General features: G+C 44.4%; 2 protein-coding genes across 4 annotated transcripts in view; one reads left to right on the forward strand and one right to left on the reverse strand.

Moving 5' to 3' along the window:
* The first annotated feature begins 371 nt into the window (after positions 1 to 371).
* Positions 372 to 4,247, forward strand: LOC130202472 (trans-L-3-hydroxyproline dehydratase). The gene is made up of 6 exons (XM_056428044.1): positions 372 to 562; positions 2,053 to 2,537; positions 2,616 to 2,785; positions 2,933 to 3,055; positions 3,345 to 3,482; positions 3,812 to 4,247. Exons 2-6 carry the CDS (start codon positions 2,060 to 2,062, stop codon positions 3,935 to 3,937), a joined length of 1,035 nt encoding a protein of 344 aa, XP_056284019.1. The 5' UTR covers positions 372 to 562; positions 2,053 to 2,059; the 3' UTR covers positions 3,938 to 4,247.
* Positions 4,248 to 4,381: 134 nt separating this feature from the next.
* The window catches only part of LOC130202465 (disheveled-associated activator of morphogenesis 1-like), a 46,443-nt gene continuing 27,721 nt past the window's right edge, over positions 4,382 to 23,103 (reverse strand). For 2 of the 3 annotated variants that reach the window (XM_056428023.1, XM_056428024.1), the window contains exons 3-26: positions 21,728 to 21,817; positions 17,785 to 17,856; positions 17,429 to 17,523; positions 16,671 to 17,004; positions 16,443 to 16,553; positions 16,220 to 16,323; positions 15,907 to 15,973; positions 15,680 to 15,797; positions 14,498 to 14,636; positions 14,222 to 14,280; positions 13,932 to 14,119; positions 12,768 to 13,070; positions 12,566 to 12,673; positions 11,331 to 11,357; positions 10,878 to 10,975; positions 10,315 to 10,399; positions 9,912 to 10,018; positions 9,160 to 9,248; positions 8,836 to 9,004; positions 8,144 to 8,251; positions 7,985 to 8,045; positions 7,750 to 7,881; positions 6,210 to 6,380; positions 4,382 to 5,937 (exon numbers count right to left, since the gene is read on the reverse strand). In XM_056428023.1, the coding sequence (XP_056283998.1) occupies positions 5,722 to 5,937; positions 6,210 to 6,380; positions 7,750 to 7,881; positions 7,985 to 8,045; positions 8,144 to 8,251; positions 8,836 to 9,004; positions 9,160 to 9,248; positions 9,912 to 10,018; positions 10,315 to 10,399; positions 10,878 to 10,975; positions 11,331 to 11,357; positions 12,566 to 12,673; positions 12,768 to 13,070; positions 13,932 to 14,119; positions 14,222 to 14,280; positions 14,498 to 14,636; positions 15,680 to 15,797; positions 15,907 to 15,973; positions 16,220 to 16,323; positions 16,443 to 16,553; positions 16,671 to 17,004; positions 17,429 to 17,523; positions 17,785 to 17,856; positions 21,728 to 21,817 (3,051 nt within the window). In that variant the 3' untranslated portion in view covers positions 4,382 to 5,721. The remainder of the gene's footprint in view (positions 5,938 to 6,209; positions 6,381 to 7,749; positions 7,882 to 7,984; positions 8,046 to 8,143; positions 8,252 to 8,835; positions 9,005 to 9,159; positions 9,249 to 9,911; positions 10,019 to 10,314; positions 10,400 to 10,877; positions 10,976 to 11,330; positions 11,358 to 12,565; positions 12,674 to 12,767; positions 13,071 to 13,931; positions 14,120 to 14,221; positions 14,281 to 14,497; positions 14,637 to 15,679; positions 15,798 to 15,906; positions 15,974 to 16,219; positions 16,324 to 16,442; positions 16,554 to 16,670; positions 17,005 to 17,428; positions 17,524 to 17,784; positions 17,857 to 21,727; positions 21,818 to 23,103) is intronic. The other variant, XM_056428025.1, reaches the window with a different exon arrangement.

Here is a 23,103-nt window from a genome sequence, read left to right on the forward strand (position 1 = left end):
AGTTCTTTTCTTATATTTAACATGTTTTATTTATTATTAGCAGTATTTGTGAACATGAACCATTGTTGCAATCAAGTTAATTAGAATTACTTATATTTTACGGGTTATTTTCATTTAATATTTGACAGTAGAAAGGAAGTTTAAGGAGAGGGCTCAGGGAACAACAAAAGGAAATAAATAATAAATAAATATTTTAAAAATAATTTTAGTTAACAAGTTTGTAAACAATGTCTTGTACTAAAATAATGTACACACAGTCATTGAAACGTGTGCGCAGCCCTTCAGAACACAAGGGGGCAGGAACATCTCACTTTCCTGATTTGAAAACTGAAACGCGCATGCGCAGAATACAACACAACGAGGTGACGCGGAAGTTTGAGACAGAAATAGAGAAAGTTCTGTGCAACACAATAATTATTTCTGGAGTTGCACTGTTTTTAAATTGGCACTGGCCCGCATCTTGTTGAGGAATTATTTTCTTCTAAGACAGAATCCATTCCGCCTGCAGAGCTGCGGTCAGAGAGCTCACGGTCATTGTGGGAAAACAACGTGTTGTGAAACGGTTCGTATGACAGTTTAGGAAAACAACTCATAGTTTACGGTTTAAACTTGATTACCATGAACAATGTCTTTAGGTTTATGGATTGTATAACTTTCCATTTGTATCCAAAGCACACAAATCTCTCAATCCGTGTGAGCCCCGTTGGCTTTTAATTCCCTTCCTCACAATAAACTAGTACTTAATGTTGTTACTATAGACCTCCCAGCTCTAATGATGTAACATGTGCCACATTAAGACAGCTAAAGATCACCACGTGCTCTGAAAGACAGAAATTACTAGTTGTAATAAATATGATATGACTCAGATGATGAATGTGTTAAGCAGGATGTGCTCCAACAGGCTTGGAGTAATATCAAACCGCATGCTTTGTGAGGCCATCAAAAAAGGAGAATTCTTGCCCCGAGGCTGGATACAAAATTAAAACCAGCAGGATGTAATAAAACGTGGGATAATATCGAGAGACTCTATTCAATGGAATCAATACACAATAGATGAATGCAATAGACTAAAATCCTGTTTTGATGAGATCTTATTTTCAAACTAAAGCCTGTGTGTGTGAAAAGCACTAAGGAACTATTTGAGAAAGACCACAAGAAAATAAACATCAGGATTGTCCACATTTGTCCAACTCAAAAACATTCTCCCTTAGTGAGAGAGAATAATCCAACACAAACAGGTCCAATGTCCTCCCCTCAAAACGCACAAACACAAACCGGGGGAAAGCAATACTGCAAAAGAAAAGGCCAAAAAGAAACTCACCAGACGTTAATAATCACGTGTGTTGCTCAATCTTTATGGTCCTCAGTACACACTGCAGTCGGTCGAGGTTCCACCATAAAGAGGAGCTGAATGTATGTTTTCTCCATTGCAGGCTGTCCAGCTTCAACCGTACTTCTTCATCGCTCCTCACAAACAAAAAACTAAAATTAATGAACAATCTAAATCAGCCATGCTTCACATTGATTTGGCGTAAACTTGCTGGTGTTCTCGGACCACGTGTCGCGAAGGAGATATGTCCCCAAATCGATCGATACAACATAAGAGCGGTTGGAAGCTGAAGGAGTGATTTTGCCATGTGTGGTAAATCTAGGGAGAATGAAAGTGAAGAAGACTGTGAGAAAGAAGCAACGGGTCTTCTCTACAAAGAGAATCATGCAACAGGGGAACCTAACTGTGCAAAGAGAGTAAAGGAAACATGAATAATCCAGATTAGATTTAAGGAGACATAAGCATGAGGAAGTAGGATAGGGTGTGTGACAAGGAGCTTCTGGAGGAAGGATCAGCTGAAGGTTATGACCTATTGAGCAAAGGTGTTTTACTACTCGGATAAAAGGGACATCTTATTTATAACACTGCTCTTTATAACATCCATGAAAGTAATAGCAGGAAACCTCAAAGAAAACATAATTCATAAATAATCGAGAAGAATAAAAACTATGTGAGAGCAAACTATCTGACCGAGCATTGTTTTTCGAATCGTTTTCATTCAGCGCCGAGATGGAAACGCAGCTCCCGCCTCACGTGGGAGACGCGCTCTCCGTGGTTGACATGCACACGGGTGGGGAGCCTCTACGGATCATCCGCGGCGGCTACCCGGAGGTCAAAGGTGACAGTGTGCTGTCCAAACGGCGTTACGTCCGGGAACATCTGGATCACCTGAGGAAGGTGCTGATGTACGAGCCGCGGGGCCACCACGACATGTACGGGGCCCTGATCGTGGACAGCGAGATACCCGAGGCGGATGTGGGGGTGCTGTTCATGCACAACGAGGGGTACAGCACCATGTGCGGCCACGCCGTGGTCGCGCTGGGGCGCTACACCGTGGACTACAAGCTGGTGAAAGAGCCACAGTCGCCAGAGACTCAAGTGAACATCCACTGTCCCTGTGGCCTGGTGAAGGCCTTTGTCGAGTACTCTGGAGGAAAGACCGGAGGAGTGAGGTTTCACAGCGTGCCGGCGTTTGCGTTCGCAACGGGTAGGAGGCTCACGCAAGAAACCCGACTATTCAGGAGGGTTTTTATGCGCCTTGTTTACCCGAATGACTTTTAACCAGATGTGACGGTGGCGGTGGAGCGGTTTGGTGACGTGACGGTGGACGTCGGCTACGGAGGAGCCTTCTACGCCTTTGTCGACGCCCAGAGGTTCGGCCTCGACGTCGCCAAGTCCAGGACTCGAGATCTGGTCGACGCAGCCACAGCGGTGACCAACGCCGTCAAATCTCAGGTACGAAGTTCACGGGACTCCGAGCATCGGACGAAAAGGAACATGAAAAATACCCCGAGACAAAAGTATCTGTCTGTAAAGAGACTGTCCCCGGAGCCTTTGTTGATTTCACATTGTTTTGGATATTTTGCTGTTATTCCCTCCAAGGTGAAGTTACATCACCCAACCAGTGATGATCTGGCCTTCCTCTATGGCACCATCCTCACTGACGGCAAAGATCAATACTCCTCGGATCCCAGCGCCAATATCTGTGTGTTTGCTGAAGCTCAGGTATGTTACAGACACTGGAGCAGAGAAGAAACACACACTTTGTCATTTGACACTGGGATAGCCTCTAAAACATGGCTCAACTGAGTCTCTTCATCTTCAACCGAAAAAGACAAAAAGTCAAAAATACAAATAAAAAATACCACTTCAGTAGCACTTAAATGACACTTAATAACAACTTTGTAGTGCGGCTATCTTGAGGAAATTGTACTTTCTTGATTCTAGTTGTTCTGGGTTAGTACTCTCATTTAAGGCACTTTCATGTCCGCTGGATGTAATGTCATGTTCTCAGGTGGACCGGAGCCCCACTGGTTCTGGTGTTACAGCCCGAGTGGCTCTTCAGTATCACAAAGGTCTCATCCAGCTGAACCAGACCAGGACGTTTCAGAGCGGAGCCACTGGATCCCAGTTCACGGGGAAAGCTGTTGAGGTACCAGAGTTTCCTTCTGAAAGGTTTACTGTCTCGGTTCAGATGTGCCGTGAGCCAAAGGTCATTATAAAAAGCACTCCAGTGATGTTATGATAGTGAATAAGACTAAAATCAGATCAAGACTTAAATGGACGGGTGCGTCGACTCTTCTACTTCATGGTGGTCTTTATGGCTTCGTACGACCAGCAGAAAAGCTCCTCAACTAGTCACCGGTTCTAAGATGCCGGGATGATTTCGGGAGTTCTTTGTTATTTATTGGGCTTCTGAAACGTTTTGCACACTTCGACAAAATACAACTTACAAACTTCTGTTTGTGTTTTTATGTTCAGGAGACCAAGTGTGGAGACTTCCGGGCCGTCGTGGTGGAAGTTGCCGGCAGAGCGTTTTACACCGGAGTCTCGAGCTTCGTGCAGGAGCCGGACGACGAGCTGACGCACGGGTTTCTACTGAAGTGAGCCTCAAATCACAGGTCGCTATAAAATAGTGTTATACATTAAAAAAAAATTGTTAAAATATTAGATAGTAAGTGCTATGTGACTTAGCAAACAATAGAACATCTCCAAAATAAAAATTGGATCTGTAACAAAGAGACTAGCACAATTTTATATTTGTTTTAAGTATTAAATCGATATGTATTACATGAGTGTTGAATTAATAAATAAGTATTTGTTTATAATTATTATTATTATGATTATGGCTGAAATGATCCGCCTTTCACAAGGACTGGTTTTAAAAAATGTAAAATAAAAATGTACTTGCATCGAGTCTGACACCATGGCGGTAGTCTGGTCAGTAACGCTCACTGACCACTAGATGGCGCCACCATCCTGGAGGCTGTCATCGTCTTATTGACCCGACGTCAACTGCATGTGCTTCGTAGCTAAATACAAAAACTCACAGCTGTTTCTCCTATTTATTTCCATCAGGTCATTGTACAATAGAAAGCAATATTTAAATTATAAAAATCCAATGGAGGCGTTCGACGCTGGATGGATTCACACGGCCGAGCGGACGCATTAAAGCCGAAGCTTTCACGTCCGCGTGCGACGTTTCCAACTTGTGAGTGTTTCTACAATAATGAAAACATCACAGTTTAAAATCAGGCGATTGTGTCCATCTGTTCGCGGTGTGAATCCAGCCAGTGTACACAAGACATATTCCATCAATTCAATGAAAACTTAGAGGAGGGCACTCCCTTCAGAGGGGGAAGCAAGTGTATTGCATCGACTGAGTCTTGTTTTAATAGCATTTAGCATAGTAATTATGAATGTATATGTGCATGTGTAACAAGCACGCAACCTTATATATATATATATATATATATATGTGTAATCTATGACATGTGTCCACACTTGTAGAGATTCGGCCCAGGCCTTGGAGAGTACCCACTCAACGAATAGAACAACAGAGTTAAGGCCAGCTCTTAACAGGAACATGTTCAGATAAAACATACAGTGATCAGATATATAAATGCTGCATGTCAATAATGATGAATAGAAAAGAAACTTCTGAGCCGCGTCCCTTGCCGTCCAAAACCACGTCTGTCAAACAACCCAGTGTCTCAGTCCTGTGACGGTTCTGACTGCAGGGGACAGCGGGGTCCACGGGAAGTTCAGCTTCAGTCTTTTCTCCAAACGGTCTCCCGGGACAACTCGGGCACGAACGCAGCCGCTCTCAATCTATGAAATCAGTCCGTACAAAATGGCCCCTTGTGTTTGTAATGGAATCATCCTCCTGGGGGGGGTGGGGGTGTCGAGCATCAAGCTCTGACGGAGTCCAATAGCTGCACATTTCGCTCTGTGCATAGATTCAGACGTACAAAAACAGCGTGGCCCGGTTCCTATCGAACTAGCGTGAGCATCTCTTACACCTGGAGGGAGACTTGGGGACGTAGAGGACGTCCGGCTCTTGTGCAACAGCTTAAAACATCTCGTTGGACCGAACCGATCATCGGATTTGGTCGTCAACAAGTTTTGGCTTCTTCTCCGTTTCAACAACACAATCCCAGAGAGATGAAAGGTCTGATGTTGGTCACGTTGTGCTGTGTGTGTGTGTGTGTGTGTGTGTGTGGCTCTGCAGCGATGATGCAAGGCCGAGTCGGCTGGGAACGGAGGAGGGTCCAGAGGAATGTGCATGTCAGTCCGACCCAGAGGGAAACTAATGACGAGCAGGGCGGGCGAGCGAGAAAAAAACGAGGAAGATGAGCTCAACCCCCCCTCCCCCCCCCCCCCCACTCCGCTTAGAAGTTGAGCTTCGTGACCGGTCGCTCTCTGCTCGCGTCCGTGCTCTGGTTGTTGATGCGCTTGCGGTTGCGCTTCATCTTGGATAAGTCCTTGTCGAAGACCTCGCCCGACCTCAGCGCCGACACCAAGTCGTCGAACTCGCCGCCGTCGTCGTCCTCCCCGTTGGCCTTCGCCTTCCGGTTCTTTCGCTCCTTCTCCCTCTGCTCCTTCAGCTGAGGACACAGAAATATGAACGATTGGATTCTAAACTAAAGTGAGCGTACGCCTCCGCATGTGGCAGTACATCCAAGATATCCTCATGACATCATATTCAACATGTGTATCAAACGGATTCACTTGTGCTCTCTAGAGGTTTTATCAACGGTTACACAGAAACGCTTTAACGCTTGAATCTGAGTCTGAGTTTCTCCAATATTTCAGATTATGCTCCATAGTTGTATGATGTGGTTGTTTTTGTTATGAATCCCGAGGAACGATCACCCACCTGAGCTTCCATTTTGGCCCTGCGCTCCTCCTCCTCTTTGCGTTTTCTCAAGTTCTCGTTCTCCTGCTGCGCCTCGGCGAACGACTGCAGGAACTGGTCAAAGATGCCAAAGAACTCATCTGGCTGCATCTTGCTGGCATCCTCGCCAAAGTGCTTTACTGCCTTCAGGAACTGTGGGAGCAAAGAGAAAAGGGGCGCCCGTGGGATTAGAGTTACAGCGGGACGCGGCAGCACCGTGTTTTACTCCTCCTCGGACTGTTTTACAGGAAACTCGTTAGCTCTCAGGTCTTTGAAATAGGAGCAGGGTCCCGGTAGTTGGGCTTTGAAGCCCATGTTAACTCAGATGTGACCGGCTACTGATTACTGCCGAGGCCAGAGACTCGGAGTCAGAGCCCAAATTAAGACAACGTGGTTGTTGAGTGTTTTTCACAGCAAGTAAAAAATAAAAAAAATAAAAAGAAGAGGACATCCAGATGTGAGGTCATGCTGAGAACATACACCTTCTAAGATGTAGCGATCTGTCCATGACACGCAAACTCTCATCAGGCGGAGTTGGTTAATGTGTGATGCGTTCATGTGTGAGTCAGATCAGGACACAACTTCTGTGACAAAGAAATGTCTTTTTCTTTGTCTACATCTTGTCATTTATGGCCAGAGACACACGAACCAGATGCCCGGAGCCGCTTAAAGGGTCAGTCGGTTCTCTCGTTCCCAATCGTGAGGACAGAAGAACGCTGTCAACATATTTCACCACGGGACACTGTAAATTATTCACAGAAACTAATAGCTGCCATATGACCAGCAGAGCATTTGGGTCAATGTAACACACACACACACACACACACACACACACACACACACACACACACACACACACACACACACACACACACACACACACACACACACACACACACACACACACACACACACACACACACACACACACACACACACACACACACACACACACACACACACACACACACACACACACACACACACACACACACAGAGAGATTTTTAAGAAGCGTGCACCAATAAATGTGGGCAGATGCATACGTTTCACTTTAGGACGTCGAGCTTTTGCAAGAAAGGTGAAGATACTCAGGTTTCTGGTCGTAAAAAAGACCATTCCTCATAAAATATCTGCAAAATATTTCAAATGAAATGTGCTTTTGAACTTCAAATACGAGGTGAATTGGCATTCTGTTGGCCTCCAGCGGCCACCGGCATCGAGATGTAACAGTTACTTTTGATAAAAACGTTCGTAAAATAACGAGAGGTCGAACATAACACGAGCAAAATAATATCTCCCGTCTCTGGAGCGGCCCACGTGGCGGAGGTGCTGCGGCGGGAAACCGAACCGCTTCACTCCCGCCGTTAGCTTTCCTGGCGAGGTGACAGGCGAGGTCAACAAGCCACGTAGAAACAGCTGCATCCGAGAGGAAAGGGGATGCGTCGCTTTTCGGTTTCTAAGTGACACCGGTGCTCAGACACACTCTGCCCTCTGACCCCCCCCTCCCCCCCCGTGACGTACCAGTTCCTTGGCCTCGCCGAGGGAGTCCTCCACGTCGGAGAAGCTGAAGCTGGCCACGGTGATGAACTGACTCACGACCGACACAAACTTGTCGCCGAGCTCCTGCGGCCGCTTCTTTTGATATTCCAGCTCCTGAGGAGGAAAGTCATCCAGAAGAGGAACAACACATTTTGAAGTCTAACTTCCCAATAATTGGACATGCGTTCTAGTTATGCGGGAGATCGCTGTGACTCACGCTCTCCACGCTTCTTAAGCCGCTGCGCATGTTGCCGATATCCTTCTCCAGCTCCGTCATGCTGCGGAGAAGAAGAGGTGATGGTTTCACACCCAAAGGGAAAGTAAAAAGTAGAAGCAGTTGGAAGTCCGGCAGCGGGTGCTTCGCCGCTCCACCTACTTGACTTTGGCCGCCTCGGAGAGACTCTGCAGGTCCTGCTGGAACATCAGGACTTTGGGGTATTTCTTCTCCAGGATGGTGATCAGATAGTGCAGCAGGGTGATGTTTCTGTAAACAGACACACGGGCGTGAGCCGGACCGACCTTCGAGGCGGCGGACGTGTCAAATGGGCAATATGTTGCTTCGATTATGTGCGTTCACAAATGATCACCCGTATGGAGTTTCATCTAAACATCACGTTCCCTGTTCCAGATGTGGCTTTTGTGTAGATCGTGCCGCCGTTTTGGTTACGGTCCTGCACGTTGGGATGTATTTATGTTCTGGACTGTCTCCGAAAACTCTTCAACGCTCGCCGTGTGTCAGCGGTGGACTGTAACCGTGTCCTTCGGTCACGCAGACGTATCTTTATCTCATTCCTGGAACCCTCTCTCTCTTTTGTGGATGTTGCACACTTACCTTGGGGGAGAGCTACATAGTCACTTTAAAATATGTATTTTAAAAGCAAGGGGTAGTATAAAAATGGAATTACGGACTATTTGAGCATTGCAACAGTTAATTCACTGTTTGATACGATCGTTTTAAGTCGGTTGTTTGTTCTCTTATCCGAACCGTGTAAGACTCAGAATCCAAATGAAAATATTCTGATATAATAAAAGTGAAATTTAATAGAAACAATGGAAAACTGTTCTTACTTGTCGATACTGGATTTGGTATCGGCGATCTTGTTGAGCGAAGACACCTTGAAGCCGTACGCGTTGCCCCTCTGACCTTTGTTCATGAAGTTTCCGAAGGCCAGCACCACCTCCAGCAGCTGCTTCAGGTTCCTGCTGTGCAGAATCTCCTTAGACGCTCTGGTGAGAGCTGAGACAGGAAAACATCAGGGTTTCAGGTAATGAAAAGGTGTGACTGAGTTCATTTTACACTTAGATAGCTTGGCAAATATGACGACAGAGATGCTTCGAAGGAGAACACATTTATTACCATGTATGAGTTAGATCCCCAAAGTTGTAGCTTACCTTCCACTTTGGGTTTGATCTCAGCTATCCTCTCGGCAAACTTCTTCTTGAAGTATAACGACTGCAGCCTCTGCTGGTAGTGGTTTATTCTGGACGGCACGGAAAATGTGTGTCAGAGGAACAGAAACAGTCGAAAATAATAAATTACAAACAGGGAAATGGGTTTCAAAAAAATCCACAAACATTGTGCCCGAGCTAAATAAAGCCAGCCGCCTGTGTGCTAATGAAGCTTATTTTTGGCTGTGTTTTTTTAATTTCAGCTTATAAACCACTGACTTGGCAGCAAATGAATACATCTGGGACTGTTGTTCTCAGAGTGAATGGCAGTAAATAATTAAAAACAAAGCAAAAATCTAACTACTTTTTTTTATACCGTCGCTATAATGCAGAAACGCCAGTTTTTGCTCTTAATGTATTTACGCAGTTAGTGGCCGAGTTGAGACTTTCTTCCTTTGTTCCTTTTATCTTAGAGGTCTTATTACATTCCTGTTGTTGGGTTACAGACTTGATTTATTCACCAACACCTCCTGATTCACACGTTGAGCTTTTGTTCTCGGCTCAGTAGAACCCCGTGTGTCGTTTCACTTATCTTCCCCGACTGGGAGGAAACAATGGCTTTTGTTTGTCAGCAGTTCTAATCTGCAGAGCGCTGCACTGAACTGATGAAGTCAGGTCTGATGATAACACCTGTGTAACACAGAATTAAAAAGGTAGAACATGAGAAAAAATAAATAAATGCACGACTCAAGTACCTGCTCATCTCATAAAAGAAGCGGTCGGGTTTGGCCATGCGGTCGAGCTCATGTTTGTGCTCCTCCAGAAGATCCACATCGCTCTTCTCTGGGACAAACTTCAGCAGCTGATGGAGCAAGAAGAAACACTCTTAGATTCATCTTTCACCTACACTACCAGTCTGTTATTGCATCTCCCCGTCTCCACTAGAGAAAAATCATCAACATATACCGTTGTTACAGTTGTAGCTTTACTGATCAAACAAAGGCTTTGAGGAGAAGTGAACACATGACTGGATACAGAAGGTGGTGCTGACGCACATGAATCCACTCTGCTGCCCTTTCTCGGAGGCAGTCAAAGTGCAACAATCGCTCAATGAAAAGCACATTGGACCCGTGCATCTGCACATGCTGGATGACGTACCTGCTCCAGCATGTCTTTGGGAAGGTCTTCCTGCTCGTCCATGGTCAGGATGGCTCTCTTCATCTCCTCATTAGACAGTTTCAGCCTGCAGAGCAAAACAGATGCATTATTTTTAGCTGACTGAGTTCTATTTAAATCACATCACTAAGACATACTTCACACCTTTGTTGTACATATACTGTGGAAAGAAAGCTGATAAATAAAAAGTGTGGAATAAGTCAGTGAGCCTTTGGTACTATTGACGTCATTTCATCTGATTGGGCAACTTCTAAGTCTTATTTTCTTTTTTAGTTTCCCGTAGAATCTTAAGTTGTACTACAATGTTTATTACAAGCGTCATCTAGTGCAGATGATGCTTGTAATAAACAATGTAGTATAACCGTTGGCTTATATGTGATGTTTTTAGGCTATAGAACTACGAGTTACTTGTTTAGATTTAGTTAATCTAGTTTTCACCTCTTTGAAAAATAAATCCTCAAATTAAAATGATTTTAAATGCATTAAGAGATTATCTATTACATCTGTGTCAGTAATGCTTCATGAGTGTTACGATGCTAACTTACCGCGAGAGGAGGATGTTGCAGTTTTGAGCTCGCCGGCCGTCGATGACGGACAGCTCCTTGACCTTTTTAGAGCTCAGCGTGTCGTCTTCTGCCTCTTTCTGTAAGCAAAGTGACGAAGAGGGTTAGAGGGCAGAAGGCGTTTTTTAAAACGTGCACAAATACATATGAGGAGCAGTCAACCACACACGAACACAAACAACACAGACGCCGCATGCCCTAAAATCACAAACAAAAGCTGAAAATACTGAACAAAGACTTCGTGAGTGGTCACACGGGGAGGTCGTCACGCTCGTTATTAGTACATGCAAACACGACACAAATAAAGACTCACGGGTCATATATTCATTACACACATTTAAGTAAGATCAACGTGAAGTGCAACATATAAACAAAGTCCGATAGAATCCAAGATGAGCGACACAACTTCCAGACGTCTACTGTACGGACACTCACCTGTTTGCTGTTATTGATCATAAAGTCCTAAAATGCAGGCAAGAGGCGGGGAAGATGTAAGCACTCATTAGAATAAGTCAAGCAGTTACGTGATCGCAGCCCATAACAACAAGCAGCTCATGAATCAAAGCTCATTCTGTGAGACAACAACGGTGCAATGAGACGCGAGTGGCTTATGAGTCACATGCCGTGTGCAAGAAATCAGAATCCGTCAGATTTCTGACACCGAGGATCAAAAAGTAGAAAAATGTGTTGCCTTTGTGAACAGAGATGCTTTCAATTCAGTCTTTTTTTTTAAAACGGTGGATCTTATTGTGTTGAAGAAATCCAGCCAGTGTGTTGGATATGCTTCTGTGAAAAGGACATGCTCATTCTCTTCCCCAGCTAACAAAGGCTCTGCTGATTGAGAACACTGAGCAACTACATGAACTGCGAACTGAAGGCACAGCTGATTCTGAGCTCACTCGTGCATTTTCAATCACACACGGCAAACGGATCCAAACCACAAACAAAAATAAATCAGAAACAGCATTCTGATGCAAAGTCGGGAGGCTTTCAAGATGATTCAAGGCTGAAAGCTAAGTAACACTTTCTATTACACCCATGTCTCTGATGCGTTATAAACACACTTATAATGCTTTATATTCTTCTTATAGCATTGTGTAATTATAACGCGTATAACACACATTATAATAACACATAACAACGAATACTTTTGCAAGCATCATAATTGTATTTTAACCCTTATGGTTGTAAAACCTTGTAATCCTTTCAAATGGCATGAAAATCACTTAGAATGCTTTAAAAAAACTGATCACGTATTATAATACTTGACCTTATAAGTCATTATAAAATGCTTTATAATCAGTTCATGTGTATGTGTGCTTATAACATATAAGATTACTCACATTATGAGTATGTTTACAGGTCATTATAGACATGTGTGTCACAGACTGGCTACCGAAAGTTTTGCATCGAATAAACTCCCAAATATATCTGTACATTTCGCCGGACTTCATTAAATTTTCTATTTTATTTTTTTGCTTCATGCCGACTTTAGTTTTGTTGTGCTTGAGAAATCAAAAGTTGCAAAACAAGAGAAATTTGAGAAATAAATAAATAAAATGCAAGCCAGCTGGCCCCGCTGGCCCCCTCCCCCGCACCCGGGCCTCTCTAACAATGGACGGCCACATTTGGAGCGCCGGAGCGAGGATGAGCTGCTCGGTCCTCAGTACCTGCTGTCTCTGATAGGCCGAGAAAGTCTTTTCAATGTCCTCCAGATCCAGGATTTTGAAAACCTTTGCATCGTCCACCTCCATCCAGACGGTGCCCTCCAGTTTATTCTGAGCAGAGGACAACAATACATGCGTATGTCATATTCTAACACAAAGCCTCAGGATATTATTATGCTATATATCACATCTCCACTGTTCTCACCTCAGCTAACTTGACCCAGTTGAAGGACTTGAGTGCGTTGGATGGCTGGGGAATGTTCTTCATCTTCAGGGACGATCCAAGGGGTGCGCCCGGCGGGGGAGGCATTCCTCCAATGGGTGGGCGTCCAGGAGGAGGAGGGGGTCCCCCCGGAGGAGGTGGTGGGGGAGGTGGAGGAGGCATCATGCCCCCAGGGGGCGGCGGGGGAGGTGGGCACATACCTCCAAAAGATGGTATGGGTGGAGGAGGCAGAGGGCCGCCGGGGGGGCCGAGGGGAGGGCCTCCAGGAACAACAGCTGCCCGTCTCTGCAGGGAGAGGATTACACAACCTTAACACTGGACAGGAAGAAACTCTCCAAACATACAGAATATTACCAGACTTATGTCAACATAACAATAATTCAATATTCCACGTTTCCTATAAATCCCTGAGGATGCTCGATGTCCTGGACTAAACCGGAGGGTCAGCAGATGATTAAAGGGATATGAACTGTGAGGGGAATTCCTCTCATCATTCACAATGTAATCACGTGAACTTGAATCCTGGTCAGTGTAACCTTTGCCTGGAGGAGTCTTGGCCTGATTGCCTGAACTGAGTGATTGTTGCCCACTTGGATGTCCTCAGAAGATGATCACCGGGCTCCTGAACCCTTTGTCTCGTGAACAAAGTGGCTGCACCTCTCAACCCAACCCTTTTCCTCTCTACCACGCTCTGAGCATCAATAGTGTGACAATATTGTGAGAGTTTTGTCTCGTCATTTACCACAAAAATGTTGTTACTTTTCTCTTTTCTGGCTTATAAAAATCCTATAAAGGCAATAACTAATGACGAGGAGTCATAAGATAAAAAAGCTGGGAACCATTGTCTTATATTTTAGGTGTCAAAATCGTGTACATTGCACAACAATGTTGATGTATTCTTCCGTTTCATTGATGGGACCGGGTAACTTGTACTCAGGTGACATAAGAAAAATAATTAGGAGCACACAGTGTTGCTATTTCAGCATAAAGTAACAAATCAATATGCAAAGAGATAGAAGTGTTAAATGCTTTCTATTTTTCCGGGATTTGTTCTGCTCCACCTGGATTGTCATTAACACAATGTTCCACCAGGTGTTATTTCCGGGTCATCATGACGTGACCCGGTGAACATAGAGGATGACGTACGGTGTTGAGTTCGTGCAGCTGGGCGCTGAGCTCGGCCACGTGCTGTTTGACGTTCTTGTGCTCGCTGCTCTCCTTCTCCAGCTTCTCTTTCATCTTGTTGAGCGTCTGCATCATGTCCTCTTTCTCCTGAGTCTTGGCGTCACATTCACGCTCCTTCTTATCGAACTTCTGCTGCAGCTCATGGTGCTCTGAAACGGGAGATACGTCATATTGAGATAACTCAGAACAGGATTTTAAAAATAACAAATTTAGGATTCTCTTCCAGGGAAGTCATTGATAGTCGTACAAACCTTTCCTCATTTTCTCTGCCTGCTCTTTCCACTGTTTGACCTCATTTTCATTGACCAGCCTGCAGAGAGGATGACACACATAACCAACTCCAGTGAACAACTGCAGTCCTTGTTATTCTGAACTCAGAAGAGAAGCTATTTTTGAACACTGTTGTGCACGAGGCCTTTTAATTACTCATCAAACACAACTGTGCTCTACATTCTTCAATCTGGCAGCAGAGTAATCTGCTCCATGTCGTCATCCAGTCCGTCTCAGAGGAAGATATGAGGACTCACATCCGGACAACATTCTTCACGTTAAAGTTCTCCAGTGGTGTGACGTCGGGGTCGTGACCTTTGTCGTTCTGCAAGACCATCTGCTGGACTATGCGATCCAACAGCAGCCAGTACTGCACCGTGTTTCCACTCCTCTTGTCTGAGGACAGAGGGAGGAAGAGTTTCCACGTGAGTAATTAGAAACAGTTTCTCTATTAGTGTCAGTAGAGGAACAGTAGTGGATCCAGCAGCGGTTCTATTACGATGAATCAAAGGACCGATTTCCAAAATTAGCTTATAAATACTCAGAAGTGACGAGATAAAGAGAAGCACCATAGTTAGGGCACAAGGTTACAGGGGTATTATTGATCGGTGAGACTGCATCTCTCATGAGGGACAACATATTTACTGTCGTTTGTTATTTAGCTTGAAACCCTTTTAACACACACACACACACACACACACACACACACACACACACACACACACACACACACACACACACACACACACACACACACACACACACACACACACACACACACACACACACACACACACACACACACACACACCTTATTCTTTAAAAAATGTCAAATGCATCACATCATATTCAGGGATATTATTCAGATTCCTCTTTCTACCACTACACGCTTGCATTTTATTAACTCTTGAATATGACCGCAGCATCGCATTTGCAGCTGAAGTGTTAATTACACGATTAAGGCCAGAGGAAAGTAACAGAGGGAGGTGGTCTCATTAAAAAAGCCACTCCGAGGAGAAGGTGAAAGAAAAACCGCAAATGTTTTGTGGCTATTTGATTTCGAGTCAAGTGACAGAAAACTGGCAAAATATTTTTTGGAGAAAAACAGAAACAAAACCTGAATATTTGCCAACAACAGCCTCCAACTTGTGAGTTAAGTATTCAGTTTGGCTAGGAATGTGCTTATCCAATATCTGGAGTGACTAATCTGCACAAAGTCAACATCCTTCTCTTTCTGGCCAGAAACCAGAAGGTACAGATGCTCTGTTTATTTTGTGGGAGTAACTCGGCTACCCTGTTCGGGGCCTCATTACATTTAAGGATTTTTAAAAAATCCCATTTCACAGCACAAAATATTTTCAACCGTATTTTTGTGTGACGGTAGTTGTCCAAACATTTAACAGTCTACAGCCGAGTAAATAATGAGAGGCAACACTCACGTGGCATGAGGAGACAGTGATGCAGGACAGACATAAAGTGCGGGTGTGCATCAGTGTGGTTTATCTTCTTGCGGATGAGATCAAAAACTTGGTTGGCACTCTTGGTGTCTATATGTACCTGGAGGAGAAGAAGTAGAAACAAAAGCCCGGTGAATATCTCCTGCTAAATATTTAACCGTCTCGATATAATGCAAGAATTATGGAAATTTAAGTTTTCCTCTACTTACCGACTCAAAACGTGTTGACAAAGCCAGCTCATCCTCGTTCCGTAGCATCTCAAAGTAGTCTAAATGCCTGAGAGTGTGAACGAAAAAACACGAGATAAGAGAGGCAGCTTGCAATTATGATGCACTTGTTTATTTTTTCTATTTATAAGAATCAGCTGTTTTTATGCACGACTGAAACATGTATTTCGAAGTTCAGAAAAAGTTCCAGAAAACGACACCTTTATTTCTTTGCTTTCACGTTAATCCGTTCCTGATCAATAACATTGATTGGCATCCCTTTTAGAGCAGGTGCATTCCTTCTGTTCCTTCTCACCTGTCTAATGTGGAGTTTTCATGAGAGCGTAGCTTATCGATCACCGGCTGGATCCCCAACATGAGAAACTCGTATCGTAGATGGATACGGAATTCCAAACTTGTCTGTATTAAAAAAAAAAAACAGAATAAATTAGCGGTAGAAAAAGTTTTGAAGAAGCTCTTTAATGATGACCTTCCAGAGTGGAAGGAGGCATAAACGCTGTCTCATGCATATAATTCACCTCTCCAGCGCCTTGACTCAGCACAGCATTTATAAAGGACATGATGGCTGTTTTCAGGTTGACCTCATCTCTGTAGCGCCCTGTACTTCGGTCCAGATCGTTTATAAGTGTCTGCGGGATGACATTACAGTTGTTAAACATCTTCCCACACCGTTGCTTTTAAATGGCTTTATCGGTCTAGGGAAAGATTTAAAGCCTCTGCTGTGTACTCGGCCAGCTCCCGCCCACCTGAAATCGTGTCCTCTCGCAGGCGAAGCGTTGGTAGTGCATCATGGCCTCCAGGATCTTTTTGTGTCCGCCGGGCACGAGACACACGGCGCCCATGATCTCCAACACCGCCACCTTGGTCTTGATGTTCTCCGTGGCCAGGCTCTGAGCGATGATGTTGATGCTCTCGGAGTGAGAGAGGACGTGGGCGCGGCCCTGCGAGTTGTTCATCAGAGCCTTGATGCAGCCGATTAGGGACGTGTGGATCTGCGATTCTGTGGTCTCGTAGTCCATGCTCTTCAGGAAGTTTAGGATACACGTGAGGCCGTCCAGGTCGATGAAACGGGTCACAAACCTGGGAGGAGAGAAGGAAATCAACTTAGTTTGGAAATACAGTTTTAATGTGAAATACTATAGTTGGAAATGTCCTCGAATAAAGCTGTCCTATCACAAGCCAAGCAGCTCAATGTGTGTATCTATCCACTTTGTTCCCTTGTGCTACATCAGCTTCACTAGATGTATGTAACTCATAACATTTTGTTTTAAAGTGCAGTGAAAAGCACATTCACTTTAATGGAAAATCGTTCACCAACACTGCAGTGACCATTATGGCCGTTCACTTCTAAAAAGGACTCACGGACACACTGGTGTGAGGAACCGAAAAGAGTAAAAGACAAGGAGAGAGCAGGCGAAATGAAAGGAGATGATATTATATGTTACGGACAAGGAGGAGATACGAAAGACAGGACGGAGTGACATGAGGGGAAGTGTGTGTCCACCTCATGGGTTGTGTCCTCAGAGCCGTCTTCAAGCTCTCGATGGTTTTGTTCCTCTCTTCCTCGTCTTCCTTCTCCAGAGCGAGCAGCGTCGTTCTCTGTCCAACAAAAGATTAAACATAGTCTGAAGTCTGAGGGACAAATAAAGCTGCACTTACTGAGACGTACAGGTCACATAGTAAATCGACTCCCAGCTGATAAAAAAAGAATATTAGTATAATATTTGAATTAAAATGTATGTTACTTGTTGGCTCACTACGAGGTTCAGTTGGTTGAAGGTGATGAGGTTTTATTCATATAGCAGAGGCACATATTTTAATCCAAAGAGAAGCATACATGAAGTTAATGTGATTACTTACAGCTGCCATTGAATTGAGTTGATCGATGTAGTATTCTGGCCAACTAGTCGCACTTTTGTTTTCTTCTTGTTCCTGAAAAACAGAGAATAATAGAGAATGTATGATGCTGTGCAGTGACCCAAGTAGGCCTCGTTTGTTTTTAGGAATGTCACACAGTTATAAAAAAAGGGAAAGAAAAGGAGATGAGTTGATGAGAAAAATCTGTTTTCGGCTCTAGAATATTAATTGGGAGCGACAAAAACGTGCTCTTGGAGGAAATATTGAAAGTCAAAAGTGGACAAGTAGTTGGTTGATGTGTTAATCAATGTCCAACTGCAAACCAGATGGAGAACTTCATTCCCTCATTTTCAGATCAATTGGCTTTGAATGACGTGAAAGATACAAACACCAACAAACACACGCAGGGAACTGACGGCTCAGGAAGTAAATAGCCAAAAGCCACATATGGAGCAGGAAGTCAAAGTAGGGCGCCACAGATATCCAGCCCATTTCTATCATCAGGAGGCGGTGAGAAGTGCAGAAAAGAGAGCACAGCTTGAGAAAATCTTGAGATTAGCAAATGAAAAACGGTGGATTAAGGACGTGGCCTGATTTAATGCCGCGATTAATCTCCCGACTGGCACGTTTGTATTAGAAGTGAGAACAAATAAATAAAAATAACGGTCAGACATTTCTGAGATTACATTTTCTAACTCGAGGGGAAACCACGGAGAAGAAAACCATGAACTTGCTCGCACATAAAAGGGCCCCCCGGCTTTCATTTGAACTCTGGCTCCATTAAACACCAGCGAGCTGTGACCATCAGAGACTAATTGGGCGTCAGTTAATAAAACGGCGTGCGGAGACTTGGCCGCTCCGACAGAAACTGCAGGCCTTGGCCGGTCTGCGGGGACGGAGCAGTGACGGGAAGGTCTGATCCTGCTGCTCCACTCACGTCCGGTGCCGGCCCGACCAGGCGGCCGCTGGACGGAGTTCAGTCCATTACTGGAGCCGACGCAGGAGGTGGGAGCGCTTCCTCTCTGCATCTTAAAAGAGTTCGTCTTTCAGCTCGGAAGTCAGCACTCTTCAAACGCTGACACGTCTCCAGTTTATTCAGGGTTATGATGAGACAGAAGAGCGGGGGGTTTATTTTTTCCACATTGGAGAAAGTAAAGATCAAAGGCACGTTAGGAAACACAAATCACTCTCAGTTATTTAGAGTCCGCTTGAAAGAGAAGTTTAGTTACAGCTCTGTCCTCTCAGAAATAACACTTTTTTTGTGTGTGCATTTGGGGGGGGGGGGGGGGGAAATGAAATTTAAAACCTAACTGCAAAATCTCTGCTAACACCCAGATCAGTAAATCTGCCTCTTTGGCAGATGACGTAGCCTCCAAGAAGAGCGCTGACGAAGGAGAAGGAGGAAGACGACACGATTTCATCGGCTCAGGTGCCCGGCCAAACCAAACAGCTAAAGCTTTGCTGCTTTGACTGACTTATCTCCTTCAGGCTGGGCCCAACTTCTGAAGCCAAGAAACCACTGGCCAAAAAAGAGCCGCCTTCTGACCCGTGGGCTCACAGCGCCCTGGTTCTGACCCCACCTTCCTCCTTATCATCACCCCACTGCCAGACACACAAAAGCTGCACCTGTGGAAGTGAAGCCTTCCTGTTTGCCTTGGACCAACCGTCCGTATCCTCTGCCTCTTTTCCACACCCACACACACACACACACATCACACACACACACACACACAGAGAGAGAGAGCTTAGATGCGCTTGTATCTGTCTCGGGGCCAGAGCCTGTTGCCGAGTCAGCATTATTGATGTCTTTCTGTAACTCCCTCCTCGCCCCTCTCTGCAGGTCGATGCCGCACATAACGATTTGTTTCCATCTTCACACCGACACTGAAACCACCGTGCGTGATCTCTGGGATGCTGAACAGAGGCAGCGCAGCATTTTGGGTTATATTTTGAAGCGGTCTACTCCTAATGAGGCCACTCATTGGGAGTGGAAATGGGAGCAGACACCAAGCTGCTTTCATTTCCACTACCTTCTCGCCTTATCGCTGCGGGCTAGCGGACGCTTCTCAGGCAAAGTTATAAGAGCATCAATACTCAAACAAAGTCTTCAGCCAAAAATGAATAATTCATGCAGGTCTTAGACCTCTTATCGGAAGCATTGACTCAATATATACCATTTCTGCGTTATGAGTTGTTGACATAAATATACATTATTGGGAAATGCATGTGGATCTTTAAAGGAGCTGCGTAACATTTTGAGAAATGTGTTTTTTGGTTTGGTTCCTGAGAGTTTAATTAATACATACATTATTAATATCACTCTCATGTCAGTGTGGTAGAAATGACGCAAAGCCACTTAGCTTGGTTTAGCATAAAGATTGCAAGCAGGGAGCCTCGAACACCTCATTTATTACTTGAAAAAACACAGAGAGGGATGAACATGCAAAATATGACCATCTCTTATTTGTAACTAGAACGGGCACTCGGTAGAGCGCATACCGTCGCATACCACAAGATTGGGCATTGAATTATCAACATGTTGGCATTAGTTGCATGCCAATTGGATAAAAATTGACCGCGCTATGGTAAAAAGATTTTGACCTTTTCATGACCTTGACCTTTGACCCGATCGATCCCAAAATCTAAGCAAACGGTCCCCGGATAATAAACAATCATCCCACCAAATTTCATGCGATTCCGTTTAATACTTTTTTTGTTACGCGAGTAACACGCATACAAATAAATAAATAAATACACGGCGATCAAAACATATGCGAAGGTAATTAGCATGATGGCGACCAGTGCAATACTTTGCATGTATGATGAGTTTCTGCAGCTGTGTTTTCTGCAGGATCTGCAAACCATCCATTTATCACACTAAATCTCAACTCCCGTCACCTCCAGTTTGTGACCGGATGTAGGAAAAGCATGCCCTGCCTGCACATCAGGCAGGACAGGATATCCTACACACTCATACACACTTATGGCCTTCGGAAACACTGCCTGAAGAATGCGAGGGCACATTCATCAGGGACTTGAAAGCTCAACTCCAGTTAATCTAAACGAGACCCGGCGTCTGCGTTTCCCTGCGTGCAGGACAATATACGGGGAATACAGTCCTTTTATTATGAAGTGAGACATAATAAAACACGAAAGTGTCACCGAGTGGTAGAGTATGTTATGGCTACACAAATGCTTTGATGGGACAGGTGTATAAGGAAATAACCGCATGAATAAAAGTCCTTCCCTTGCATCAGGGCGGACATTCGAATGACAAGACATAAGAGAAAACACAGTATTTGGAGTCACCAGAAACCTGTAATATATGTCAGTACTTTATAACTCCTGATGGAGCCTTTTCAGTTTGTGGATCATCTAATGGAAAAGGCTAGATTTAGCATTTGGGTTACTCCCTCTAGATATTACTATTTTTATATCCACCTTGTGTAACATCCACTTAGGTGAGTTATTCACGGTGGAGCTTCGAGGACGCCGTGCAGACTTATTATATCGTGATGAGGACTGTGATTGAAGAGATACATAACATACTGGGGTTGTTAGAAAGTCCTCTTGGTGGTGGAGGACTGGTGATTTTTAAATGTATTTTATGTTTAATATAGCCCGTCTTACATTACAACACATTAAAGGCAGTTTAGTTTGCCAAACAATGTGTGTATTTTCATCTTAAAAGGCAGTTGTACACGCCTTACTGTAAAGATGAAAACCTGCGTTGGACAGCAACACACTCAGAGGGAAACAGTGATACAAGGTTGTGTGGTCTGTGTTTGAGAGAACTCCACTTCAAATAACAACAAATCAATGAGGGAGGCGACTACATAAACTTGGCAGGATATTTGCAGATAATACTCAGCGAGAGCGGCCAGCCGGCAGCAAGCTGGCGGCTGAATTGCGGAGTTTGACACGGCGTACAGTGAAAGTCTTTTACCTTCTTTTTGCTGCAGTAGATTTGCCATTTCTTCTCTGCGGGCAGAGCGAACATGGCTTCCCTGTGCTTCTCCGAAAGGTCGAGCTCATCCTGCAAAAGTGGAGACAGAAATGCAGATACTGTTAAGAAAAAAATGCGAAATGTTATGTCTTCACAATCCTTTACTGATGCCTGTATGGAGAAGATAATAGTCAATGAAAGATGACATCGTTCACACGACGCAGCTCGCAGAGTACAGACAAATATCCACATTTACAGTCGTATGCAAAAGTTTAGGCACCCCTCTGAGGCTGCATGATAATTTACTCTGTCTTCACCAAAAAAAGATCACAGTTGTGTAATACTCATTTTCTAGTTAACACTGAGTGCTGGGGTGTTTTCCAGACAAAGATATTTAGTGTAGCAGTATTTAGTTGTGTGAAATTAAATCAAATGTGAAAAATAGGCTGTGCAAAAGTTTGGGCACCCTTATCATTTTGTTGATTTGAATACCTGTACCTACTAAATGCTGATTAACTGCAACACATAATTAGTCTGATTAACTCGTTAAGCCTTCAATTCCATAGAAAGGTGCATCCAATCATTAGAAAAGGTATTGAAGGTAGCCAACTGCAAGTTGTGCTTCTCTTTGATTCTCCTCTGAACAGTGGCAAAATGGGGGCATCAAAACAGCTATCGAATGATCTAAAAACAAAGATTGTCCAGCAGTATGGTTTAGGGGAAGGCTACAAAAAGTTATCCCGGAGGTTTCAGCTATCAGTTTCCACTGTGAGGAATGTTATTAAGAAATGGAAGGCAACAGGCACAGTTCTTGTTAAGGCCAGAAGTGGCAGGCCAAGAACAATATCGGAGAGGCAAAGGCGAAGAATGGTCAGAATGGTCAAGGACAACCCTCAGACCACCTCCAAAGACCTGCAAGGTCATCTTGCTGCAGATGGTGTCACTGTGCATTGCTCGACCATTCAGCGCACATTGCTCAGAGAACAGCTGTATGGGAGAGTGATGCGGAAGAAGCCTTTTCTGCACACACGCCACAAACCGGCTCGCTTGAGGTATGCAAAACTACATTTGAACAAGCCAGGCTCATTTTGGAACAAAGTGCTGTGGACTGATGAGACAAAGCTAGAGCTCTTTGGTCACAACAAGAGGCGTTACGCATGGAGGCAAAAGAACACAGCATTCCTAGAAAAACACTTGCTGCCCACAGTAACATTTGGTGGGGGGTCCATCATGCTGTGGGGCTGTGTGGCTCGTGCAGGTACTGGGAATCTAGTTAAAGTTGAGGGTAGCATGGATTCAACTCAGTACCAGCAAATTCTTGACAATAATGTTCTAGAATCTGTAACAAAGCTGAAGTTACGGCGGAGTTGGGTGTT

The sequence above is a fragment of the Pseudoliparis swirei genome, chromosome 12, assembly GCF_029220125.1.
Source record: "Pseudoliparis swirei isolate HS2019 ecotype Mariana Trench chromosome 12, NWPU_hadal_v1, whole genome shotgun sequence".
Classification (NCBI taxonomy): Eukaryota; Metazoa; Chordata; class Actinopteri; order Perciformes; family Liparidae; genus Pseudoliparis; species Pseudoliparis swirei.

Bases quoted from the DNA above. Each gene is read 5' to 3' on its own strand.
- LOC130202472 (XM_056428044.1), top strand. From the start codon at position 2,060: ATGGAAACGCAGCTCCCGCCTCACGTGGGAGACGCGCTCTCCGTGGTT. The intron at 3,056-3,344 runs GTATGTTACAGA...TCATGTTCTCAG, and splicing joins GTGTGTTTGCTGAAGCTCAG to GTGGACCGGAGCCCCACTGG. The intron at 3,483-3,811 runs GTACCAGAGTTT...TTTTATGTTCAG, and splicing joins TCACGGGGAAAGCTGTTGAG to GAGACCAAGTGTGGAGACTT.